General features: G+C 36.9%; 1 protein-coding gene across 1 annotated transcript in view; it reads right to left on the bottom strand.

Annotated features, from left to right (window-relative positions):
* The window catches only part of WDR64 (WD repeat domain 64), a 55132-nt gene that overhangs the window by 2350 nt on the left and 25967 nt on the right, over positions 1-26815 (bottom strand). Inside the window, exons 12-26 of the mRNA XM_030446734.1 lie at positions 23650-23776; positions 21306-21454; positions 20704-20824; positions 19316-19485; positions 16864-17040; positions 15828-15958; positions 14510-14602; positions 12703-12796; positions 9937-10143; positions 8482-8587; positions 6669-6730; positions 6156-6265; positions 5308-5493; positions 3568-3667; positions 1533-1613 (exon numbers count right to left, since the gene is read on the bottom strand). Of these exons, the coding sequence (XP_030302594.1) occupies positions 1533-1613; positions 3568-3667; positions 5308-5493; positions 6156-6265; positions 6669-6730; positions 8482-8587; positions 9937-10143; positions 12703-12796; positions 14510-14602; positions 15828-15958; positions 16864-17040; positions 19316-19485; positions 20704-20824; positions 21306-21454; positions 23650-23776 (1914 nt within the window). The remainder of the gene's footprint in view (positions 1-1532; positions 1614-3567; positions 3668-5307; positions 5494-6155; positions 6266-6668; positions 6731-8481; positions 8588-9936; positions 10144-12702; positions 12797-14509; positions 14603-15827; positions 15959-16863; positions 17041-19315; positions 19486-20703; positions 20825-21305; positions 21455-23649; positions 23777-26815) is intronic.

Genomic DNA, 26815 nt, shown 5'->3' with positions numbered 1-26815 from the left:
AATACAGGTATCTGTAAATAGGGCTGTTTCTCATTATTTGAAACTAGTTCTCAGTCTTCCTTGTGTCCTATTGCCACATGATTAACAAAGAAATCTAAATGTTTCTGGAAAACCATGAGTAGGATACTATGGCAAATGTGTGCTACATATGGAACATCACATCAAGCCTTTCCCTATCCAAGGACACCAAAGCTCCTGAAACGTAAGAGGAAGATTAGAGCAATACTTCTGGAATAACTTTTCTTGTTCTTCAGAGAGGTCTTATAGATAGCAAAAGAAGAATTTCTGCATATTTATGTCTGAATCTTCAAGTAGTTAATCATAGGATGATGCTTTTCCTTCTTAACCATAAAAAATGACTGAGATGGGCTTATCTGTGAGTATCTTTTTATAAGTATATACTGGATTTATTAGAAGTTTTTGTCTCTATGAAGGACTTGAGTAGAAGTAAAGATTTGATTTCTATATGTACTATTTAATAATGAGATGGATTTAAATATCAAAAAAAAAAAAAAAAAAAGACCTGCTAATCCGTTTTCTGAAGATGGATGCTATGTTTATTTGTCTTGCCTGTGTTCTCCAGTGGGAATGGACATCTCAGTTTTGTCTAATTGAAGATCCTAAAAATAAATTGCAGAATTTCAAGAACTAGTGACTTGATACTATTTTGTACAAAAAGTATTTGTTGTGCATGTAGCTCACAGAAATTGTCTGATCTCATTTTATTGTAGATCCATTGCAGTGCTATTGGCAACAGCATAGTTGCCCTTGAGCTGCCAAGGACCTCTGTGTTTTATTTTCTTTTTCTACAAGAAAATAAATCATAGATTTCCAAGGCACATTAATGGTCAGAAGAATAGCATCTGTGCTAATGATTTGAACACTGTGCTCCCAGCTTATCTGTATTCTGAAATACTCTGTAATGCTGCATGCACAAGCATTAAGTTGTGTATTTGAATGCAAAATATCCTATTTATGCCACCTAAGAAGCCATCTAGATGTTAGGAGTCTAATCCAAGCTAATTCTCTAAGTATCCTCTATAGAGAGAGAGCAGCACCTCTGCTAGGAGTGATTCTTTCTATCCTACAACAAATGGGATACAGAAGGCTGTGGAAATTCTGGTCTTTCTCCATAGAAGGAACAGTATAGGAAGCCTGGCTAGACAGCTTGCAGTAAAACACATTAATAGAACTTAAAAAACAGTATTAAATTACAATAGCCAAAGCTTTGTGTAGATAAGAATCAATAGTTTTTGGACAGGCTAAGAGCTGAGTCTGAGCAAGAAGTTGAACAGGAGAAATAAATGTCTGGAATTCTCACTTCATAGCATGCTCTCTGCTTTTGACTCCCCAACCTTCCACAAAATGGAGAATGGAGTTGAACAGGTAGTAATGCAAACAATGGTAGAAAATTAAATTTGGAAGCAGACAGTTAATAGAATTTCAGAGTATGTGATTGCAACCATTTCCTAGTGCGAATGGCTTCTGCTGTATGAATGCTTCTGCAAGAGGTAGAAAACACTTCTGCTTACCTCATAGAGAGGAAGAAACCCAAATGCTGCACCAGCCTCTCTGTTTCCAGACACGTAAGTTTCCAAGGGTTTTCTATACATCTGACCAAGGAAAAATCAGTGCATTACTAGGCTAAACATAATGAAACATTACTTCTGTTATTAACTGCATGGTAATCTTCATGTTATATGAAAAAAATCATTATTGTGTAGAGAGGTTATAGTTTATGTACAGGTTTTCTTTGTACCATGTAAAGGCTGCTGTGAACTTTTTTTAAAAAAAAACATTCTTCTGTTATAGAAAATGCATAACTCTCTAAGGGACACAAAATCAAGGCAGTTAAGAGCAAAATGCTTTCTATCACCTAAATTAAAGCTGGTTTTAAACACTTAGTTGTCTCACCTAGTAACACTTTGGATAAGCTCAATAAAAGAACCACTTTCAGTGTACTTGTCAGGTTGAGTGGATGTATGCTACCAGGAGATAGTGGAAATCTAGCCAAGAGGTAATGGTGTAAGAACTCCCTCCCAGATGATAGTTTCATTACAGGGTTTGTCAGTCTGCCTATCCTTTGGGCTTTGCAAACCCCCAACACTTCAGCAGCCAGTTAGGAGAGATGCAGATGAACAGCATTTCTGGTGTGAATTGTTGAAAACTTCAAATATGCAAAAATCCCTCAGGTACCTTGACATCCACACTCACATGAATTCTGAGACTTGATATAGCTGTGATTTCACAATTTATGGTCCTCCAAAACAGGAGAAAAAAAAAAAAAAAGCTCCTACAACTTGAAATTGCACAAAATTCTCCTTGTTTCTATCAAATTTGATAACATGTTTAATTGAACATGTTTATGTTGCTTTGAGCAACCTGGTCTAGTGGAAGGTGTCCCTGCTTGTGGCAGGGGAGTTGGAACTAAGACAATCTTAAAGGTCCCTTCCAACCTATGAATTTGAAGTGATTCAGAGATTTTCTACTGACATTTTTCACAGTCTTACTGGCACATTACTAATTGTGCTGCAGTAGTAACAGTTGAAGAGAAACAGCATCTTCAACAATGTAAAACATTCCAAAAGGCATCTGTTCTGGTGTCTGTTTGCAAATTCTGAGTATTACTCATGCATTAATTACCAGGCATTACCCATTTCAGATAGACAGGACAAGTGAATTATGGTGAGCTTATCATATACTCTAGGTGTTTTGCACACCCACTGAACTGCACACATCTGGTCTGTAGTGCAAACTGGAGTCCACAGGTTTGTTCTAGTCTATAAAAAAATGATCAAAATGAAACCTTTTTCTCTCAATAGCTCAATCAGAAGGGGACTCCAGTGCTAATGTGTACCAAGTAACTTCTGCTATGATACCTCCAGTGAGTCTTCTTTTCAAATGACTATGTAACACCCAAAGCACAGCCCACCTCTAACAACTTGTCCCACAATGTTCTCAAACACTGACTGTGCTACAGTAAATTTCCTGTGTCATATCCAGCATCAACATATTTTTCTCACTAGCACTGTTCTCAATTACACAGTGCTGTATCTACAGCTATGGAACAGCATGGGACTAATGTTCACCTGACCTTAGTTTGTAGTGCATGCTCCAATGGCACAAAAGCAGCTACATTGGTTTCCCTGGGGTTTAAACACAGGCCACTGGAGATTGTGGAGCTGTGCAGCATCTGGTGACTGGTATGACTAAGGGAGCACATCAGCTTGTTGTTGCCTTGGGGTGAAGTGACAGAATGCCTCTAAATTTTATGCTTGACTTTGCTTAGCAGTAAGTAATCCACTAGCTTCAAATAGTGAAGCACCCAGCTGAGATGAGCTGGGTGCAATGGAGGAGAGATTTCTGTTGGATCATGTCAAAATTCTAGGGTTTGGTTAAACCAAATAAGTGAATCAGTGTGTACTACCTTCTGAATTGGAACTAGGAAGTGTGAAACAATGAGAATTAAAATGTGAGAGCTCATGCTTAATTTCTAAGTAAGAAATGCAATAGCATTTCCTGTGTGTTGCACAGAACAGAAATGAATTTGTCAGATACTTCAGCTACCTTTGGAGAAGCCAGAGATTTGAAAAACTTCATGTCTGGAACTACATCTGTATGTTCAGGCTTTTTTAAAACTGAAGGTGATCTGGTCAGTGACTTCCACCTGTACACACAAGACAGCAAAGATCTGACACTGCTCTCAAAAGGGCAATTTCAAATACAACATTCTTAGCTGGCTTGAAAAAATTAGTTTTTAGTATGAATTATTCCATATACCTCCAAGATGCAATTTATATTAGGATCTTCATAAGACCTTCATAGGTGTCATGAAGTGCTTCACTAACACTTTGTCAATCCAGATATTGACTTGTCCTCTTTAGGAGGTTGGAAATGTTAATAGAAAGAACACGAGTTACCACAAGTGGGTGCTAACTTGCTGTCTGATAATGTTTTTTCAGGATTTCTCTCAGTTCTGATTGTAATTCCTGTATGCCACTTTCAGAGCAAATAAAGCTTCCTCTGCTTATAGATCTGTTTTGCAAAGTTTATCACAAAAAGAAATTATCTAGACCAGGGTGTCTGTTAGTATAGATTAACACAGTTTCCTTTATAATCAGAAAAACTGAGTCAGATCAAAGAAGATAAGTAATTATAAACTACAAAGAAACTGACATTATTTTATACGGGTACATCAACCTGATGACATTTTTCAATAGATCACCTGAGCTGCTTGGTTGAACTGTAAGGAGCTATGCTATTCAGCTGGGTTTTTACCTTCTCAGGTCTATGCACATTTGAAGAATATCTGTTAGTAGCATTTATAATCTGATTTGTTCAATGAAGTCCTAAAATATAACTTAGTAAATTATATGACAGCCATCCAATAAGCAAATTGTAGTATTATCTTGAAGATAACTGACTTGACTGAAGAGAAGGCCCTATATCCTGTAAAGAAAAAAACCCTAGTATCTGTAAGTAACACAGCCTTTTGGCTGATGATTGTCTCACTATCATCACACTTTTTAATACAATTAATCCAGAGCAGTTGAGTTAGTCCTGAGGTGACAGCACACAGAGTATATAAAGCACGATAAAACTGAAACTTTCTGTTGTGCAGTGTGCAGCTGCCTTTGGTTTTTTCAGTTCTCTGTACAGTTAAGCAGGCTTCTCATTTGCTTCCAGTCCATTTAATTAATATGGTTTAAATGTATAATAGCCTTTATTGAAATATTTGAAGGTTCCTCAACGAGTAGTCACAGTTTGACACAGGCATGTAGTTTATGAAAAGTTTCATTAAGGTTAGCTGGCTTAGTTTTAGTATCTTTGATTCTAGAGGTTCAAACTAGCTGCTGACTATTCAAAAGGACCACAGGGATTAATCATGCAGACACAGTCAAGCACTTCTCTACGTTCATGAGTTACTGTTCTGACTTCAGTGGGACTGCTCACAGCAGTAAGAACTCTGTGGAATAAGTGTTAGCAGGATACTGACTTAACTGGGGTAACAATAAAGCACCTTTGAGATTTCCCATTGTGCCAAAGTACTTTGATTAAAAGGCAGCCTAAGAATGCACATAATGTATGAAACCTTACCACTAAACCATGCATGGATTTTTAAGCCCTGAAGTAATGTTTCCCATATTTGGACTGCTTTGTTATAAATGACCATGTGCATCTTGCCTTTGAAGATTCCTACCTCATAATTTATGTCAGTTTGGTCAATCCACTATTACCAGGGGCTCCCGATGTGTACGTATATATACATATATATATGTATATATAAATAAATGTATGAGATCTTACTTGTCCCTGTCCAGAATTAGAGGATAGTCAAGCTTCTTCATCTCCATCCGTTTACTTTCCTCTTTCATTACTGTAGGAAACTCATGAACATCACAAGGCAAAATCATCCGACTGATGTCTGATAATTCAAATTTCCTAGATTGTCCGAAGTAACCAAGATAGTTTCCTTGCTTGGCATGCCAGAGCCTGGAAACATAGTAGAAGCAGTGCAGAAAGGAAAATTGGATACTTTTAGAAGGAGCAAATGTGACAAAATACCTGTCTACATTATCAAGTTCAACAGCTGCTCTAGAGTTCAGTATGCTAGTCATAAAAAAAAAAAAAAAAAAATCAACAAGTTGAAGTCCACTGTTTCTGATTTAAGTAACTCCAAAGTAAAAACATCTCAGAAGGATTTGGTAAAAATCATAAAGAAAATAGCCCACTTTCAAATGTCCTCTTTAGCCAAGAAGGAATTACAGTTATCTATAAAACATCTTCAAACGGCAGTGGTTTAATCGCATAAGCATTGGTTAAATGCAATTCAAAGGGCACATGTCAACCTAACAAGTATTGAAAGCTAAAATGGGATTAGAACAGGAGGTAATTTCTAAAATGATGAGGCCATTACCTATGCATTCAGGGTCGCCTTGCTGAAAGAAAATTATAGCCTGCAAAATGTCTGACTTCCTGAGAAAACTGGAAGTGTTATATTAAAAATTACTTCTTTCAGGTGCAGAACAGAAAATGGACCAAATATAATATTTTATTTAAATTCTAGCATATATAAAAATCCAACTAGAAGAGGAACTTCAGAGACAAATCAACTGATTGGCCATAACAGTAAGAAGTATTAGTCATTTTTTCACCTGACTGAACCATCAGTGGATGCTGTCACTACCACATTTTTCTCCTCTTCATAAAATAAGCCAACCACTTCATTAGCATGTGCTGTCCAGCAGAGCTCCTCCTTGATTTGCTGAGGGAAACAAAGCAACATAAGCACATTTCAGGCAATTCTGCATGCCAGCAGGGTTGCCAGCGTAGTGGATTTACTAGAACTACTTTCCGAAAATTAAGAGGTGAAAAAGTAATCCCTTCATGAAACAGCCTGCAAATGGTGTATAGTAGAAACATCAGTCAGGGGACATGGATAAATTAATTCTTAACATAGCCTTTTTGAAACCAAGAGAATAATGCTAGCAGCCTTTTACTTAAGTTTGTCATGTTTTTCACAGCATCAAGTTATAATTTCAAGCAGAAGACATGACCTTTATGTGCAGGAAACACTTTTAGTCCCTGTAGAGCTCTGAACCCATTTTTCTCTCTGTCTCATCTTGGTATACTCTTCAGGTTAAGAAATCTGTCAAATTGTTCCTTACTTTTTTACTATTTTGTGGATCTTCTAAGAATGAGGCAATGCTCCAGCACATAATATCTCCCTCTGTTTCAGAAAGGAAAAAAAAAACCAAAAACCACATCAAGACATTTCATTAATGCTAAACATCCACTCTTTGCTACCATATGCTCTTGGTAAACACCAGACAATATAGCAGAGACTACAGGTCAGTGAATGCTATTCTCAGGTGAATGTCACTATCTCATTGTCAAGCACAGAGTAGAAAATAATGGACCATTCATTAATATGCAAAGAAGTATGGATACTCCTCATGAGCAGTGTGTCCTTAACTGTGCAGGTTTGAAATGGAAAAACAAAGTTTTTTCCTTAAATGACAAGAGTAAAAAACTGAGAGACATTTTGTCAAAACAGTTATCTACTGCACAGACAAGGTATGAGAGCTTCCTGTGGATTAAACTATTTTTCAATTCCAGTAAAATGGAAAACGTTTGATCAATTGTGTATGTAATGAAAGCTTAATGTTTTATAACCTTTTAGCACCCTCTTTTAAAGCTAGAATCAAAGAATCACTTTCCTTATGGGCCACAAGTGCCATCTCCTGCCTAGGTTTTCTCTTTCCCAATAAAGTTGCCTCTTATCTCTTATTTCTACCACAAATCAGAAGAACCTTCTGTGTAATTCTAACCTTCATACTGGTCACATTTGGTTTCTAGGACTTTACATTGCCAAGCAAGCAGAGAGGCTGACAGGGCAGCTGACCTTTTCCTAACATGGAAAAATCTGTAATAGGGACAAGAAATTGGTAGTAGTGCTGCAGAGAAAAAAAAAATGGTGCAGAAGGCAGGAAGAGCAAGTGCATGGTGTCACAAACACAAAAGGACAAAAGGAGAGTATTAGAGGAATAGGTAAAAGGGTGGAAACATTTCCACAACTAATTAAAATCCTGTTCCGTGCGTGCTGCCTTCCTGAACTCATTTGCTGAATTGAATCAATGGGGAATGGAAAATCCTCTTAACTTTCAGCATTAATGTCAAGCTACTGCTGGGTTTTGAAACAAATGTGAAAAAAAACCTTTGCTCCATCCAACTTCTGACATTGTAAAAGAAGGAAGCTGGCAGGAAGAGTTCTAATAGGTATTTTAGAAGAAAAGTGACACATTAAAGGATAAAAATCTCATATAAATCTTATATGACAGATGTAGAAGAAGAAAATTGCCCGGATGATTCTAAAGGTTTGGAGAAAAATCAGACAGCAAATAAATTCTTGGACTTTCTGCCAAAGGAAAGCCAGATTTGGTGCAAAATTAAAAGTCTAACAATGAGCTCCTAGCACAGACCACATGTGCTTCTTTCCCTACTTAGCAGAGTACTGTTGAAGCCAATACTGTGTACTCCAGATCAGTGCCAGAATCATGGTCTTGCTACAGCCACAGGTGCAGTCTTTAACTTGTTTTTATTATAATTAATGTGATAATAAAACTGATAAAATTTTTCCTTGTTTTTATCAGTAATCTTTGCCCTTGGTATTAATACAGTAATTCAATTGAAAAGTATATGCAGGGCTTGTGAATAAAGAAAATTGTAATTCATTTATGAAAACAATTCCACTGATAATGATATTAATGTCATGCTAAGCTTTAAGCTAACATCTTTTCATACCAGAAAATACCCTTTTCAATTATTCAATTATTCTATTATTTTCAATTATTTAATCATAGCTTTGATTAAGAAAATCTGGCATTTGGATTTTCGTTTCCACATTTCTGGCTCATTATCAAAAGGATATTTTTGGGTTCTCTAAACTGCCCTGAACAGGATGACTACATGTTTGCTCACCCTTATTGCCTGCCAAAAGCATTTCAGTGGAGATGTCTGTACATAATGCTGTCACAGGAACTGAATCATATTTTGAAAATGGCAGGAGTTCTTTCAGTAAATTTCCCTAAAAGAAACAAACAAACATAGACATATTTCTCTCTATAATACATAAATAAAAAATAATAATAATAATCCATGCATTAGAAGATGAATGTTATTGATTTAATCTATTCAGTGTTACTTAGCTCATATCTATTCAGAAATCAGCTTACAAAGGAGTTTCCTAATAGTGAAGAAGGCTGGGATGTATTCTTCTTCTGCTTGCTATCTCTTCTGCATCGAAAGACCAAGCTATTTCACTCTTTAAGCAAATAACAGTCCATCTGTCCCCACGCCTGCTTTACCACTTTTCTCTCATTTACTGTGGAATATCATCAGTATACATCTCATTTGGTACTGAAATATAACTTCATGCTGCAAATGGACCCATGATACCTCCGCAAATTTGTTATATTTTCAAGCAAGGTTTTTCTCCATGAATGTATCTTCAGGTTTAAGAGGAAGTGTGAGAGAAAATCTGGCTAATAAGGGCAGTTTTGACTGTCAGACAGGTAATGATGATGACAATCATGTCAGTGATCACAACACCATCATCTGAACTTGGAGATTCCTAGAGGAATCCAAGCACAGTAATATATCAACCATGAAGGAATAAAATGCAGCAAAGCCCACACTTACTGTACTTGGGAATATTTACTATATTATATTTTTGCATAAAACATCTGCAAAGACAACTCACCACCCTGAAAACTTACAATAATGACTTGCCTTTGATGGGATTCCTGTTAAATCCTTACATGGTTACTGTGATCCCTGTCTACCACAGTGACCTATTATCTACCCAGTCAAGTTATGGTACTCCCCCTTCTTTCTGCATTTATTCTTTATCTCTTTTTTTAGAGTAAAATGGTATCTGGAACAGTCTTATATGTTTATCTAAGGTTATATGGCAACTAAGCCATTGGCTTTCTGTTGTATGCTTTACAAGCTGATTGTAGCTGTAGACACTATTTATTTTTACACTATTCTCTATTTGTAACTCTGCTAGTGCCAGCTGGCTTGTGCAGTGTTCCAGAAATATTTAGTCACTTCTGAGAGTAGGACACTCTGCCTTAACTATCATCCTTTCTTAGAAGGTAAATGAAGTGAGTGAAAAATCAGCATCTAGGTGTTCACATAATTTTACAGTAATTTTTTTAATAAATATTTCAAATCATGTCTCTTTATTGTCCACTTGCCATTACCTTCTGCCACAGTCATTAAAGAAGCACAAATTTGTTCCTGCAGAAGAAATTAACGAAACCAACAACAAATAAAGCAATACAAAATCTAATTAAAAAACATGGTTCCAAAGATTAGAAGAGTTACCTTCTCAATGATCCAGTCCCATCCCAAAGACATTGAGAAAGATACCTGAATACTCCATATGCAGATACAGCCATCTTCATGAGCAGAAGCCAATAGTGGTGAGTGTCCTGCTACATGTTTGGATAACTGTGCCTTTGTCTTCAAGTATTGGGTATTCTTATACCTACTTGTGACTCCTGCTTTGGAACACAAATGATCATAAGTTTTCTCAACAATTTTAGTACTGCTTTTGGATGCACAGAAATTACATAACTAGAAAGAAATAATTTGATATTAAACTCCACCATCAAGGCTCTAAAGGCATTACAGATGTGCATAAAATACAACTGAAAAGAAATCAGCACAGTCTTCATATCTTATCTAAACCAGCATGACCTATTGCTTCATGGTGTGGGGGAACCTTATTTAGAGCAGAGCAACAGATACAGCAGAAATTGCAACCTCCAGTGAGAGTGGAAAAGGAGCAGAAGACAATGGTCACTAGGACAGCTGAGAGGGAGTTCTGCAGCCTGTGCATGAGGCTTTAAGAGATTACTATTGATTCATCAATGAAATAAGTAAGTGCCACTTAACAATTCAGGAATCACAGCTTTCTATGCTTACTTATCAAGCTCAAACCTTGCTAAATGCAAGGTGATGGTCACAAAGAACCCTTTTTAAGTTTCTGCTGTGATATCCACAGAGCTGGAGATACTGAGGGTCCCATGAGGGTCCTCAATGAAATGGACTTTCAGTGGATGCAGGACCTAACAGGAGTGTCTGCTTCATTGAGTACCTACAAGGCTTAGGGATATACTATTTTCACTGGTTTGCAAAATAAAATCAGCTTAAATCCACATTTCAGATGATCAAATTTCTTGTTATTGGGAAAGCCCATTTTCCAGAAGAGGCTATCTAAGGGATTCAGAAGAACCAAGAGGATTTGCTTCTTGTGAATTCACCAACTCTGTTGGCACAGCTTTAACTGACACTTTAACAAGTCCTTAAGAAATTGGCTTTCTCTTGTTTCTGTTGTTTTGAGGATATATACTATAAAGAAGCTTTTTGCTTCTAAAATTCCATCTGCTTTTGCAGATTTTGTTGGGCCATTCACTCATACATGACTCAAGCTGGCTATTGCTATACTGTTTCAATAATTAATTACTTTATTTTTGTGGAAGATAGTTGACATTCTCAAATTCTGACTGGTTTTTAGCATCATGTTAATTTTGAAAAATCAGCCATTAAGCCCTTGCACATCCTGGCGTGGCTGTTGGGAAGCAAAATCAAGGATGAGTAAAAAACATTTTTGTGTTTCCTCCATGTAGCAACTGTATCCCAAGTACTCTAAACATACTTTGCCAGACAAACAGACAAACTCAGTTTCTGTGGTAATCTGGGCAGAATTTAAGGAACTAAATAATGAAGAAAATGGAAACATCTTTCATACCTGCTGTTAGTTGAGTATAATTTGCATCGCTTCTTGAATTTTCCTAAAAGCAAGGAATAAAATGTGACAGAATTAGAAAATGGAACTTGGGTGTAACTACAGAACAGCTCTCTAGGTGGAATTATTTTAAGAACTTATTTTTTTTAATTAAAGGATTCAAATGTTCCCTCAATTCACATTCAGTCAGAGACAGCACTGAGAGAAACATTTCATCTGAAGAGATCCAAAATCACAGATGAGCAAATTGCAAATGAAATTAATTGGAATTAAGGAGCATGCTGAAGGTAAATTTGAATGAATAGCATTACAAGCAAAGTAAGTCACTTACAATCATGTGAACATAACCTAGATCTGTTAGAGATCATGCAGTCTTGTCACTGCCTTGAGGAAAGATGAGCAAAGTACATAAATAGCACTAATATTTACCCCATCTGAATCTTCAGCATCTGAATTCTCATAGTTTTTCCTTTGTGCATTACTGTATAGGCTTCTGAAGTTCCCCAAGGCTGCCAGTAATCAGTATGCTGGCCTCCAAAAAAGCCAACTCAAATAAGGCAGGAAAAACTATGCAGCCATGAGAGATTGAGGTGTTTTAGAAGAGGAAAAGCCACTTCAGTCCCATACTGCCTATTGATCTCTAAGGCTTGAGGTGTTAGGTTTTTGCAGAACTTTTTAAGATCTGTGAATGACAGTCCATTTTCTTATTCTAATGACTAAATAGCACAGGACATTGTATACTTTATTTTATGAATGACTTTTAGGTCTATGTCTACTGGGGTATCTATGACACCATCATGCTCTGCTGAAACAAGATGCTGGAAAGAATCTGAGAGGTAACAGGACTTTCATCTTTTTTTGGCTACTTGCTATTTGTGGCTCTGCAGATATAGCATGTTCTCTGGCATAAAAGGACAAAATGTGTCTCAAAATTGTAATGCAAAACTGCTCAGATTGAGACTCTAGCATCCTGATGGTATATTATAAAAAGTTCTCATGCTATCATTTGAAAGCAATATATCCAAACAAATGTGGCTGCAATGTAAATGGAGTTCCACTTTTATTCATGTATTTCATGATTTGTCTGCTTTACCTTACCCTTTGAGTTCTTCTATTCTTCTGTTTGAAAGTCAGGATTGTAAGTGATATGCATTTGATGAACACTTTGATAATCAGCTGTTCCAGCTATCATAGAACTATCTGCCTGACAATATATTCTTAACTTCTCACTTCATTCAGCTTTCAGCTCATTTTTCTAATTCTTGATGTAGAGTTTTGTGCATGACTTTATGGAGGAATTTTATTAAGCTACAGAATTGTAAAACCAAAATGAAAACAGAAATATGTCTTGAATGCTACTGAATCCATCAAGTGACTATACCTACCATATGATGGTCCAAAGAATTGCTCTTGTACTCTGGAGTGACACTGGTACTGTTCCTCACAGCAGCAGTAACAGAGGGCTGAAACCTTTTTTCCCTATGTGAGAGAAATTATTTAGATCACTGACATTCCTGAAGATACTGTTTGCTATCTGGAAATCAACATCATCCAGTGTAATAAAGCATAATAAAATAGTACCTGAGTTGATTAAACTAATGGTTGTTGTTTTCAAAATTAATCCAAGTAACCAGGCATTATATGCATATTACACAGCCCACCTCTCCTGACAGGATATTTGAACAAATTAAATCCAGAATAAATCAGAATTAACAGTGGTGTTCATCTGCAACAAGTGAAGGGGAAAAATTCCACGCGTGCCAATGGCTTTGTTGCCTTGCATTTTATACAGTACTTTGCTCTGCAGATAGTTTCCAACTAATCATTGAAACTTTTTTTCAATCTGTTAAAATAATGATCAGAAATGGGATTATGTAGAAGAAACTCAGGAGAAAAAATTGGACATGATCTACAATGTTTGTATTTCTGAGTCAATTAAAGTTCTGACTGTGCTAATAAGAGGTTCTGATGACATAACTTAGACCAACATCACAGCTGCTCTATTGTTGACAAGAGTATCAGAATAACTGAAATATTGTGAAATGCAGGAAATGTGCAGCTGGGGTACTTCACTTAAATTTAAACAGGTGGTCACAACTTTGTAAATTATCAGTGTTTGATTTTACAAACTTGGTGCCATTCTTGGACATTGTGTGAGTACATATGACAACAATCAAATTCATCCAGGTACCTTCCCAGTAGGTACAAAACAATTTAAACCTATATTATTCAAATACTTTGTAGGATCCTCCTGCTTAAGCATAATTGCAACTTTTCTTGATTTTTAAAAAATTCTGTTTGTGAATTGTAATCACCACATGTTAATTTAGCTACCACTTGTTAAATTATTAAGCTAAAATGTCAAAAGTCAAATTTATGTTCAACTAAGTGTTCATTGGTACATTTAGGCTTGTAGTAAATTCATAAGATACTCGAAGGTTTTACAGGAATGTAGGACCATAAACCATCTTATCATTCAAGAGAGCAAAAATTCTGCCTAGTTGCTAAAGACCTTAAAGCTGCATAGGTATTTAAACCATACCAAGACCTTCTGGCTACCATTACCTTTGCATATCCATGGGAAAGCAGCACTTTTAAAGTCATATACATGTGCAAATTCTTTCTCTTCTAATGAGCACATTTGGCTAAAATTTTGTTCCCCATCCAACACTACCAACCTTTGCCAGCTTCTAGTTCATTTTAAGAGGCTGCACAGTTCAATGAGCTTGACTTTGCTGAGAATATGCTAATGTTTGCTAATTGCTCATGTATGCAGCATGTTTGCTAATACAGTGAGGGCTGTATCAGGTTTAAAATAAAGAGAAAGATTTCTGCCACAGAGTTATCTCACAGAGATAAGAACCAACGCATCTACAGTACATCACAGGAAAACTAATACCTGACAAAAGCTGAGTTCACTTGAATCACTCAAAGGAATTGAGACTTATGAGGGGATTTAGAGGGCAAAAGGATAGCTTAGTGGAGTGGTGAAAAAAGAACATGTAATATGGATTGATAAGCATTACATAAGTTTAAGGATGAGAAACCCTATTAACTGGCTTAACTCAAATTGATTAAATACAAAGAAAATCTCAATCTAAATCAGTTATCTTGGACAAACATTACATCATTCTACTACAGCAAAATTCCAAATGGCTCTGTCCTGGGGTAAGATAAAAAAATCATGGTTACCTGGAAGAGGAAGAACTACGTACAAGGAATAACATGGCATTGACTCCAGATGCTTGAAGAACAGAATCCTGGCTGCCTTCTTCATTTCTAGATCTGAAAATAAATATATTTGTACAGGTTGTGTCCAATAGGTTGTTTATTTTAAAGTTAGACTTTTAATCTTAGAGTTTAAACATTTCATTTCCCAGAACACACGTCACACAGTTTTAGGCACAGTTTTTAGAATCTGTTTAACAGTAATGATGGATTAATGTGAGTGAAGGCTTGGTACAGAATGTGCCTGTGCCAGGAAAAACACAAATCTGATGGAATGATTGACATTTCATTTAGCCAAGTATTTTCTTGAGAATTAGCAGTTAGGAGAAAGGTAAAGTAATTTCTGTTAAGTAGCTAAATAATGTTAGAAAGTACCTCGTTTCTGGCATTCAATCCAGCCATGTAAGACTGGGTAAAATGTTCTACTTGCAAAGCTTTTCTGTCTTCCATGCATCCACATGAATTGACTCCCTCATACATAAGGATGCAAAAGCAAAGGAAGAGCCAGAGCCAGAACTACAGTTCTGATTATTTCTCTTGGTACAGAAAAACTCAGCTCACTTTCTCACACACATGACAAGTTTACACGTGAAGGATGCCATGAAACTATTGGGTAGAATAGTTAAAAATTGACTTAAAAAACATGTATTCCATCACCAACTCAGAAAAAATGCCATCCCACTGCTCTCAGTCTAACCAGACATGTTGTTATTGTTCACTTTCTTGATGAAGCAGCTTCATCAGCGTAAGAATATCTGGAACCATCCTATGCTAACTGTGTGTCCCTTTCTGTGAAAGACTTTTACTCCTAAGACTCCAATATCACTTCAGATTTCTCCTTGTTGCATGTGAGTTCTGGTCTTCTAGGTATGGACAATGAAACTGATGATGTGGAATATCTGCCATTATCATCTGATGTAGCATTGTTCCCAGATGTCCTCCTAAACTTCCAAAATAAGGATGTTTGAATAGCTCAGTAGCAGCCTCTGTTCACTGACAGAATGACTTAGTAAGAGTTTCCTTCAGTGGCAGTGCTGAGTTATGTTAAAACATGATTCTGAAATATCTCATCCATCCCTCTAATCACTCTCTCTTGATCACTTCTCCAACCTGCAATGTCAGGACTAGCTAGCAAAGTAATTTGAAGTGGGAGAGAGGGGGCCCACATAAATTGCTACTTTGACTTCTTCTTGTCTGTCACTCTTGACAGTTGTGTATCTTAGAATTTGAAAAGTTAGTATGAAGTGCTGGAGATAAAAATGCTCCTGAAAGCAATACTTACAGGCATCTCACAGAGGCAGATCCAAAATTCCACAAATTTATTGCACCACTTGTACTTCCTGTAGCTATCAAACTCCATCCTTCTACTTTTAAAACATCAAAACACTTCATTTCCACAGAAGATTCCAAATTCTACAAAAAACATTAAAAGAAATTCAGTAGGAGCTATGAGGGCACTGGGCAGTGAAATGTTTTAACTATTAAATAAACAAGGTGCCTGAATTGACAGATTGTTTGCCTTAATTCACAACTGCAAATTCCATCCTGTTCTAACACTGTTATTTGAGCCACACAGAGGCACCAGAAGAAGCAAGGAGTGATAGCACATCCTGCTGCAGAAGACAGAGGTCTCCAATTAGCAACCTGACCTGCTATCTACAGCACAGCTGCAAATAGAGCATGTAAACAGTAAGAACTGAAGATGAATCACAAGTAGGTATCTATGGAGATAGGCTCATGAGGTTAAAGTAATAACTCACTGAGCAGAGATATAATGACCTTTCCAGAAGTGTAATCCAGATCCGTTACAGAGTTAGTGGAAATACATAAAACAAAATTTAAGCCTTGTGGACTGCTCAAGTTAAATTGTTTCAAGAATTGAAACATAAATTTGACATTTTAAAAAAGCAGTAATAAGAGAAAATGCAGTGACTTAATACCTAGCTTGATCTTTATGTGTCATTATTACTAAAGGTCAGTCTAACTATAGTTATAAATGGCATTTCATTTCTACAAGACTTTATACAATAACCTCTACTTATTATCTTATACAGGAGTGTGAAGTATATGTCCAGAGCAGTACATTTAGAGCAGTGCTTAATCATGGTGACAACCATGCAATGGATTATTAGGCAGACCCAGCCCTTAGAAAAGATCACATTCTTACATGATTTATTTTAGACCTTCAGTGTACTGGAAATTAGAGAATACTTCTTTGGTTCTTATGCTGTTGTTAAATATGAAATCCTTGAGGGCATAGTAAACATTTTACTTTCTAATTTTCTGTAAAAGATGTGGAACTTTGAAGTGTTTCTCACCTCTGTATCACTCCTCAGAGGACTGGTGTCAGAACGCAGCTGAACATCTGGAAACAAACCAGCTGTTTCTAAAGTGTCAGGCTCCAGTGACAGCAAAACAACTGGATTCCCTTGTGGAAATGACACTGCTTCAGGAAGCATCCATGTGACATATAGATGTGCTTGATCTGAGTTACCCTATTAAAATAACTATCTTAATGAAAGAGGAAGTAAATTATTTCTCTACTTATAAGAAAATTACCAGCAAACATGTCTCAGAGGCTTTTTTTCTCTGACAAAATACAAAAACTATTACAGCTATCACCCAGTGTATGCATACACTGCAAACTGAAGTACCAGCCAGATGTTACAGCTGAATTTAAATTACCTGCTGTTGTACTAGAAGCTGTCCAATTATGGAGTCCAGAGCTTTTGATTTTATTCAGTTTAACTACCCCCTTAAAGTAAATTGCCTCTTCAATTACAGCTGCTTATTTCCAGTTCATATCCAGTTCATATCTACCATACCAGCAAAAGTATGGTTCCAATTGTGTGATAAGAACAAGCTGTGGTCAGCCACATCCCAGAGTCATTGATCCCTCCTCATTGTGCCTAGAGGCATCTTGATATTTTTTCTGACTCTAACAATTCACTTCAGTATCTAGTTTCTGCTTTAACTTTTATATTTCTGTTCTCTTTTGGAAGTCTTATTGAAATCATCCCCTTAGGTTTTCTACTGTTTTCATAGATGTCTTCAACTTCAGAAAGAAGTGATGATTAAAATTTTAGTATTTCTTATGATGTTAAGTTTATCAAATAAGAAATACCTTTGGGGAAGAACAGAAAACTGAGAGATCTATAGCAGATTCCTGCAAAGGATGAACAGGTTTTGGGGTGCCAGTCAAGTTTACCTTGGTAACTACTACATTCAGAGACTCTATACAAGGCAGTAATAACAATGACTGGTATTACTCATAATCACTGAAACATTTATATAAAAAAGGTATTTCTGCAACTATGTGGTATTAGTGCACTTGATTTATAAAGACTTAGAGGAGACTCATTTCCTCACCAGCCTGTCAAGGTGTACTTTCACATTGTGTTAATGATTTAACTATTTCAGTAATAACACTGGGGTATGATGTAGTAATTAAAAAAAGTCTGACTTTCAAAAGCAAGCACTGTATGAAACAGCTTTTTATCAGCAGGAGGCTCAAAAGGAATAAACTATTTACCAAAATGAGAACTCGGTTTTGTTTTTTCTCTAAAAGTATCATCTATCTAGTAGAAGTTATTACTTTTCACAAATCTTGCACTTGTTCCCTTGCACATAGTGGATTTAAAGTTTTGGAAGGATTTTTCCCAAGTGCAACATTCCAATCTGAGGAAGAAAATTCTACAAACACTTGGTTTGTCTGAGAAATTAAATCCCAATTATTGTGAGCTCCAAATGTATGCTGTTACTTTTAGATCAGGGGAATCAGAACAATCTCTCAAAATCAAGCCAAGCACGTCAGTCATCTGATTTATTACTGTCTTTTAAATTTGTATCACTTCTTATGCAGCCACTGTCATACACTAGTAATTTTAGACAAAAAAGAATAAAAATCCTTCAGCCAAAATCTTCAGTACTGAGTATTATGTAGGATAATACCATGGTCACTTACTCTCCATAGAGGAAAAATATAACAAGAGGGGTATTAGGCTGCAGTTGATGAGTTTCAAAGTGATGCAAGTGTACAGGTCTGAGGCTTCTGAGGCTTGTGAAACCAAATCCTGAGTCATGGGAGCATCCTATGAGTAAACATTAAATGAAGCCTCCATGGTGTACAAATGACTTGGGTGAATCAGCAATATCTGAGCCTGAGAACTTCATCTACTAAACTGGGACAGTGATCCCTAACAAAGGACAGGTATCCAGAACCCAAGTAGGCAATGCTGTGTCTTCTGCTGGCAAGGAGCTCAGAGAGGCTGAAAGGCAGTGGTGAAGGAGGAAAAGGCACAGCTGCCCCATGGTAACACAGCCCTAGGCCTGAGGTGCTGTTAAAAACCAGTGCTCTGATCAGTGAATTGGGGCTAAATTCATCAACAAGATTTGCAGGAACAGTTCTAGGCAGTCTTGGCTGCTGGTGTACTAAGGCCTCTTTAAGCAAGGTAGATACTGTTTATAAGAAAAACAGCAATATATTAAATCTTTAACTTTAAAGGGTCTATAACTCCTGAAACTTCGACCTCAAACAGAAAAGCAAAAGCAAGGAAAGAAATTATCAAATTGATGAAAATTAACAGTAGAATAATGAACATATTAACACTTTAAAAGGCAGAAAGCTAATTTGATGACATGCAGAGACTGGATTGTGTCTTGACAGTTTCTAAAAGTTTATCTGCTGATTAATGGAAAGGCTCTATTTTACCTTGAAAATCATGATCTACATAATGAATTTTGGAGAAAAAAGAAAACAAGAAGAAAAACCTGAATAATTTTCATCTTGCCACTCTTCTCCAAAACAAGAAGTGCATGTTGACTCTCTTTAGCCTTCAGATAAGCTATCTTCAGCAGACAACATTCATCTTTGCTGTGCTGGGCCAGAGGCAATGCTTTAACTTCCTGTGCACTTTCAAACTCCCAAATTTTCACTGTTCCTACATTTGGATGAGAAAGATATACAAAAGGGAATCACCTGTGCTTCAAAGAAATTTGCACTGAATCAAACAGGGAAAGAAGATTTAAAAATAAAATCCAGTTGAAGGTTCAGCGCTAGGTGACTGATACTTCAAAACTGTAGAAGTGAACGTCTAAGGAAAGCACCCTTAGGGCCACAGAACTCACCAGAAAACATCCTCACTAGTAGCCTCACTATTTTTCCATGGTTTTTCCCATGTCAGTTTTATAATTCAGCCTGGGATAAAAGACCAGTCAAGCAGAGTGTGTGCTGTCAGGCAAATCATTTCAGTTTCTGAGCTACAGCAAGGAGCGGAGGGACCTGATTGCTGGACTTGCCTCACAGAGCTAGCGAGGAGGAGGAGCTACAGTATTATCTCAAGTGGAACAGTTATTATGTGTGACTTCACTTTTGTAAAACTTCATAGCATTCATCTTCTCTTGTGCTCTCAAGACCGCTAAAGGGTGCAGTCTCTGCTCCCAAATATAAACAAAAAACCTTAACCAGGTATGCTGTGTGGAAAAGGCCATCTCCTCTTCCTGTGAGGCAGCTTTCATGTATTTCATACATTGAGAGTACGTCGGGTGTGTACTCTTGAACATTAGAATGTGAAAGGAATTATTCAGTCATGTTAACAGATTACAAAATTATTAAGGTTTGCTGCAGAATTCATTGTAATACTTGTGTATTGGAGAGGTCTTGCCACATTACCTAAAACTGATGCACACTAACGTGCATGCAAAAAATTCAGGATACATAAAGTTATATTCTAGTGTTCAGTGCCTGCAGACACTGTAAAATTGAGCTTACATACAAAAACTGAGCAACTACTGTTCTCCGTGTGCTGCAAGTTAGTTACAGTGGGGTGTACAGATCTAAATCCTATGAGGAAACTAAAGACCAAGAGTTTTGAATATAGTCTTCAGTAGAGCCATTGGCTAGCAAACTACCAGACCCCAAGCAGCCAAAAATCATCTTGATATGATTTTCATATCAAATAAAACACAACCAGGACAAGACTCCTCCTGCTGCCTTTTTCCTCAGACCAATAGCTGTGCATTCCTCTCATCTTGAAAGAAAGTCAGTATTTATTCTTCTGTCAATGCAGTGGTCAAGCCAAAGAGTTTCATCTTCTCAAGCACTATATAATTTTAAATAAAGGTAAGAAAAATGGAGTATAATTTTAAAATTGTTTTACCGTCATATGCCCCAGTAGCAAGATAAAAACCATTTATATCAATGGCTGCACAGGTCACTTCAGTATTCCCATGTGCATCTTCTATCTGATATATTTGATATCCTGTTTCTAAGTCCCAGACCTGAAAAATAAGACCATAATTATTTGTACTGCATCCCCCAAAACTCACCACAAAATGTGCTGTAGCGTGATTGAAGAAAGACAAATACAAATTTTCACACCTCTTAAGTAGGTTCTCTGTTACAAGAGCACACTACCATGCTCTTTTATGGAAATATTAGTATGATTTCCCTGAAAATGTCCCTCTCCTCAGAGAAGCCATTCTGGCAAAGTTTGAATCCATTTAAGAAGACCCTTCTTAAGTCAGACAGACTCTTAATAAATATAATGAGTTTTTAAAGTGCAGAAGCATAGAAATCTAACTAGAAAGAATGCTTTGAGCTCTTCTTTCTATGCTGAAATACTATGTTTTAGCCACATCAGACTTTAATAAACATTTGGTCCAAACATGTAGGAATAATTACATCTGATAAAAAAAAAAAAAAAAAAAAAAAGCAATAACAAAAGCTGAGACTTTTCTTTCAGTTTAAACTTACACTCACCTTCAATATTGACTTAGAGCAGATAGTGAGAACTTGTTGAAAAGCTCGGTTATAAACCAGAACACTGATGTTTTTTTCATGTGTCTGTGGTATTTGTCTCGTATCTTGTATCATATGAGTTAGGGGATAAATTTCAATGACATCTGAACCTGCAGAAGGTGAGAGGAGTGAGAATTTATACATTTTATGGATTGTACCAGTTACTTTCACTGGATATAAAAAGACTTGTAAAAACTGTAGGGTTTATTTGAGTTCTTCTGAAGAGGGTAAGGAATATTGCCTGATTCTTGAAAATATCTATTCTCTAAACCAGAAAACATTCCTATATGCTCCCCAAAAAGCACCAGTTAAAGAATGGAAAAGTATTTCCCCTCTTTGAACACCTCCCTGCCCAATTTTGACAGTGTTGCTACCCTGACTCCAAATCACTTGAAGCTGTAAATCTCCCAGTGCCAGAGTGGGGTGTCACAGAATGGAATGAACCCAAATAAATAAATCTCTAATAGTCAGATATATCACTAAATTACATTCTGGTACCTTCCTTCTTTGAGATAAAGCAATTCTATCTGCAGACAAAGATGATGCCTTTCTAGTACTCTCCTTCAAAAGTCAATGCAGGTCTGAATGTTTTTTTCCAAACACTTTCCAGGGCTCTTGGATCAGAAAGGTTGCAAAGACGGAGAAGCAGGTGAGGAATAAAAGAGAGGATGAGGTTTTTAGCATGCAGGCTCACAAGCCAGCCTACACCTTCAGCCTCCTATTTCAATTCCAGTATTACTCCTGATCTGCCAGCATCAGACCAGCAATCAGCAATGAGCGTGCAGCAAAGGACAAAATTGCCTTCTACTTGGCATGAAGCCAGGCATAAGAGGCCAGCAGCTTGGAAAAAGGCACAGAAAGAAACCTGTGGCAATATTCAAATGAAGCATGAAGGTGAGATGTAATTTATGGATGTTAGTGAACTGCTAACTGAAAATCTCTCCAAAGTCAGGTACATAGTAATGAGAATTAATTCTCCCACATAGAGCCTCAGTCTCTTGCCCTATGCAAGGAGGCAAGAAGACATAAAATTAGCCTTCTCATGGACACATTAGCAGAGTCCAGAACCCAATTTTTACAGATATTTAGGCACTACTCCAATCATTTTTTATAATGGCAAAGTTATCTCATTTTGTCAAGGATTTATTAATGTACAATCCCTACATTGCCAAGCCTTGAAAATCTCACTGACTTAAATTTGAATTCCAGATCACATCTATATCCCTGAATGACTAAAAAATATTTAAAACTAGACTGATTAATATTCTAGTCATTTTTTAAATGAGACCTAGAATATAAAGAATCTTAAGAATTGCATTGCTTACCAAATGCCTAAATACATATAACAATTGGAGGGCTCTAGTCCATGTATACATTTTGTCTCCTAACACGTTTATTGGTACAAAGATTACGTAGAAACTACCAGGTCACTGAAAAGAAAAGGTTTTTACATTCATCTTCTCAGATTTTACAAGGTTTGCAAACTTTTTGCCTTGTTCCTAATGCGATGACAGAAAAAGCTCTCTCCAAAGACAATTACCTTATTGGCTCATGTCTCAGGCCTCTGTAGCTCCAGAACAGGCATAAAAGTTGTTTTTTTTACAGTGACTGTCTCTGGGGCAGACAAACCTTGCTTATTTCCAGAGACTCTACCTTAAATACAGAAATCTAACATCCTTAGTGACATCTGTAAAGCTCTGGTCCCTCAGAGTCTCCAGGTTCCTTGCTACAGAGTCATGAAACATGACACAGAGCCCTTGGGATGGGTTTCCACAATATTTCATTCCTGATCAATTGCACAGTGGGTCTTTTGATGCCAGAGACTGAGGCATGCTCTGCAGCTACTGAATTAAATAGGGAATTTGGACACACTTGTGAGAGCTCCACAGAGCCTACAATATTGCTTTGATCTCCAAATGGGAGGAAGGTGCTAAAGGAAGAGCTAGGGGAAGATTAGGAACTTAGTAGCTTTCAGGAAATGACAATGCTACAGAACAATATCTGTAGTTTAATTATTCTACGGAAGGCTTATCTTGCCTTCTGAGAACCCTTTCTCATTTCCTCTGGTTCTTGCTGTTAATTCCCATGCTGCATATTTTCATGCATATTTCTATATTGAAATTAGCACCATGTGTTACAAGACCCACTTTAAAATGGTCTTAACATGCAAATACCCTTACCTCTCAATCTTCTGTACATCTCACATATCTTATTCCTGTACTCAGCTTCAGTTAAATGTAATCATAATTGAAATCACATTCTAGGAGGAGGGGGATGCTCCCACACATCCACTGCAGTAACGTACCAGTGATAAGTGTGCCATGATCATTGTCAAATACCATGGCAATGGTCTCCAACTCTCCAGGAGTCCCTTGATTATCATAGAAGACCTGCAGTAGTGAAAGGGTCTGTATATCCCACACTCTAAAAATCTAGAGGGAGAAAGATGACAGAAAGTCTAATATTTAATCATGACTGGATTTTCAACTTCTTTTTTGCTTGTATGACAGTATTATTATAGCCTTCAATGAAAATCACATTATTAAGCATGTTACATCTCAAAATAAGCAAGAAAAATACCAAAGCTATCTCTATGCCCTTTTTAATAAGAATAAAAGACACGGGAAGGCTGGGTTTTGTAATCCTGACTTGACAAGTCCACAGCAGAGCCAGATCTCCTGAGAACTGGTTCTACTCCCTCATGACAAGAACTCCATTGACTCCTGCTTTTCAGTCATTCACAGATAAATGCTGAGTGTTTAAAACTTGTCTTTGAACTGGAGCATCAAACTGTGTGCAACAGCACAAAGAAAAATTTCATAGGGTTCTGGATAAAGAAATTACTTAAATCTTTGAATGGCAGCAGATCTTTGGGCAAATAAGGACCAGGACATACTGCAGAAGGATCATTTTTATGCATTTTAGTTCTTATGCTCTCCATAAGCAAATGCTACTGACCACAGCTGTAGTACTACCCTGTAAGGAGCACTAGATATATTGGATATATATGATCTTTGAGTTACAAAAGAAAATATAGTACTTGCTTTAAACTCCAGAATTACTTATAAATAATAGTATGCTAGTAACATTTATTCATCCTATGTAATCAAAAGCTGTGTTGAGTTTACTGCTATCCTATGCAAACTGCTCTTGAACCTGTAAGAAATTGTCACTTTTTTCCTCAGATTCCATAGGTTTTAGTGTGGTATATTTCTTGCAAGATAATTTTACCATGCTCTCAAAAAGCAGAGCAAAGAATGTAGAGCTCTTTCACATGTATTTCATAAAAGTTTTAATGCCATAAGCTGCTTGCTAGGACCATTAACAAGTTATGCCCCAGGAAAGGACTTGCAGAAAGCCTTGTATCAGAAGTGCTGAAAACTACTATTTGATACTTAACCCAAATTCAGTACAGTCAGACAGCTACTGACCTAGAAACGATAGTGACTGGTGGAAGAAAGGTGGACTAAATTATCATTGAAGACATTTGATTTACAAAGCAATTCCTTTTAGCTCATATTGCCTAACACCAACCCAGACAATCTGATGGGAAGAGCTCTGAGGAGAAAACAAGAGCATGACTTCTGTCAGCCTTATAAAGAAAACACAGTTACAATCAAATTCACTGCTGAAAACTCAGGAAATTCAATTCCATGATGTTACTCACCTTTTAATACAAAGAACTTTGAAAGCCTGAAAAAGCCCTGAAAAACAGTGTCTGCAAATTTGGGATTAGATGATTTTACTTCTGCAGAATACCACCTTCATGTGCCTCACTGATCACATCAAAACTTTTTTTTTTTTTTCTTTTTCTTTTTTTTCTTTATGTAACTTCTCCTACTTCTATCGTTTCTTTCCCAGTTTGTGGGCAGGGATGGGGAAATTACATACACCACATTTCCACATGAGTAACTCCCACACATTAGCAGTACACACACCCATTACCACATTACCATTACCAGTATGGCCACCAAGTTCTGTTTCTGCTGTTTATCTTTATGAGCACACAGGACTGAACACAAGTTCAGGCACAAGGAGCAGCAGTGAAAGACATGCTGACTGGGAAATTAGGTGACTGGGGGGAGCTGCCTTAGGAACATTTAGTTAACAGAAACTTTACTATTCTGCTTATTTATTGAAGAACTTCCTACAACAACCTGACAAATGCCTGGAGCCCCTGAAGCCCACAGAAAACACATTTTTTTAATAGCAGAGTATTTTTGGACTATGTCTTCTAAAATCACAGAATACAGACTTTATTCAAGCAAACAAATTATGGAGGAGAGGGAGTGTGGAGAGAATGACCTTCACTCCTTTTGGAAACAACTTCTTTGCCTCTTCCTACTGCTTCCACTTCACAGGACAAGCTGAGTTATACTGAGCTACGTTCTATCTACAACAGTGGCTCATATAAGATGTGTATATTTGCATAAATAAACATTTTTCTCTCAAGCACCACTTTCTTTCGATTCCTGAAACTAAAAACACAGAAAAAAAAAAAGGCTGAACTATCTTTTCCATCTGATCTAAAGCCTGTTTTATCAGCATGCAAAAGTGGCACCACCCCTCTCTCCCGTTTTGCTTAATACATACACAGAGGTAGACAAAGAGCAAAAGATTAATTTTATCAACTAAAATGGGAAGAGCAGAGGGACACAGAGTCAAGATGGGAGATAAGGCAAGACAGAACTGGTAAACAAATATTTTACATGCTCTCAGTTCAAGCTCAGGAACACTTATCTCCTGCTGGGTAGTTGTAAGGATGCCACTGTGGAAACATGCTTTGGCTTTGGAAGAAGTGAATCCTCTTCTGCCCCTTTCTATCTGTAATTAACTGAGATAGAAAAGCAGTAAAGAAGACCAGGATGTGCTGACACCCCCTCCTCCCTGAAAAAAGATAATCCCTTCATATTACTGCTGGTTAAGAATAAGAAAGTGACCTTAAAACACTGCTCTAAAAAAGATATCAACAACTCTCAAAATAAAACAGCAGCTTTCTTTTAGTGCTTCTAAACTCTCATATTCTGCTGATACTTTTGGTAAGTCAGGGAAAATTTGTTTTGGTTTTGTTTTTTTTAAAAAGACAATTTTTCTCAATTTTACAGAATGACAATGCAGCAAGTCTTTTAAACAACTTATGCAAAAACATTTGTGCAGGAAAAATCAAAATCCAACCACTCCAGAGGCAGAAGGCAGTTGCAGAAACCACAGCATTCACTGTAGGTGTAGGCAGAAAGAGTAAACAAAAATTAAAGCTGATTTTCTGTTGGGGTGGTTTGTTTATCTGTCCCTATTTGCTAAACTATTCAATTGTTTCAGAGGGTCATTGAAGGCATCATGGTCTAAATGAAAAAATTTACAGAGGATATCTAAACCCTGGAATAAAAAAATCATGAGGCATGACACAGAGGTCAAACTGCAGTCCTGCTTCCCGTGTTATTTAATAGAGTAAGTTGTCTGCAGAGAGTGCC

Source organism: Calypte anna, chromosome 3, assembly GCF_003957555.1.
Source record: "Calypte anna isolate BGI_N300 chromosome 3, bCalAnn1_v1.p, whole genome shotgun sequence".
NCBI classification, from domain to species: Eukaryota; Metazoa; Chordata; class Aves; order Apodiformes; family Trochilidae; genus Calypte; species Calypte anna.
The sequence above is the reverse complement of the archived record's forward strand: the minus strand, read 5'-3'. Positions and strand labels throughout refer to the sequence as shown.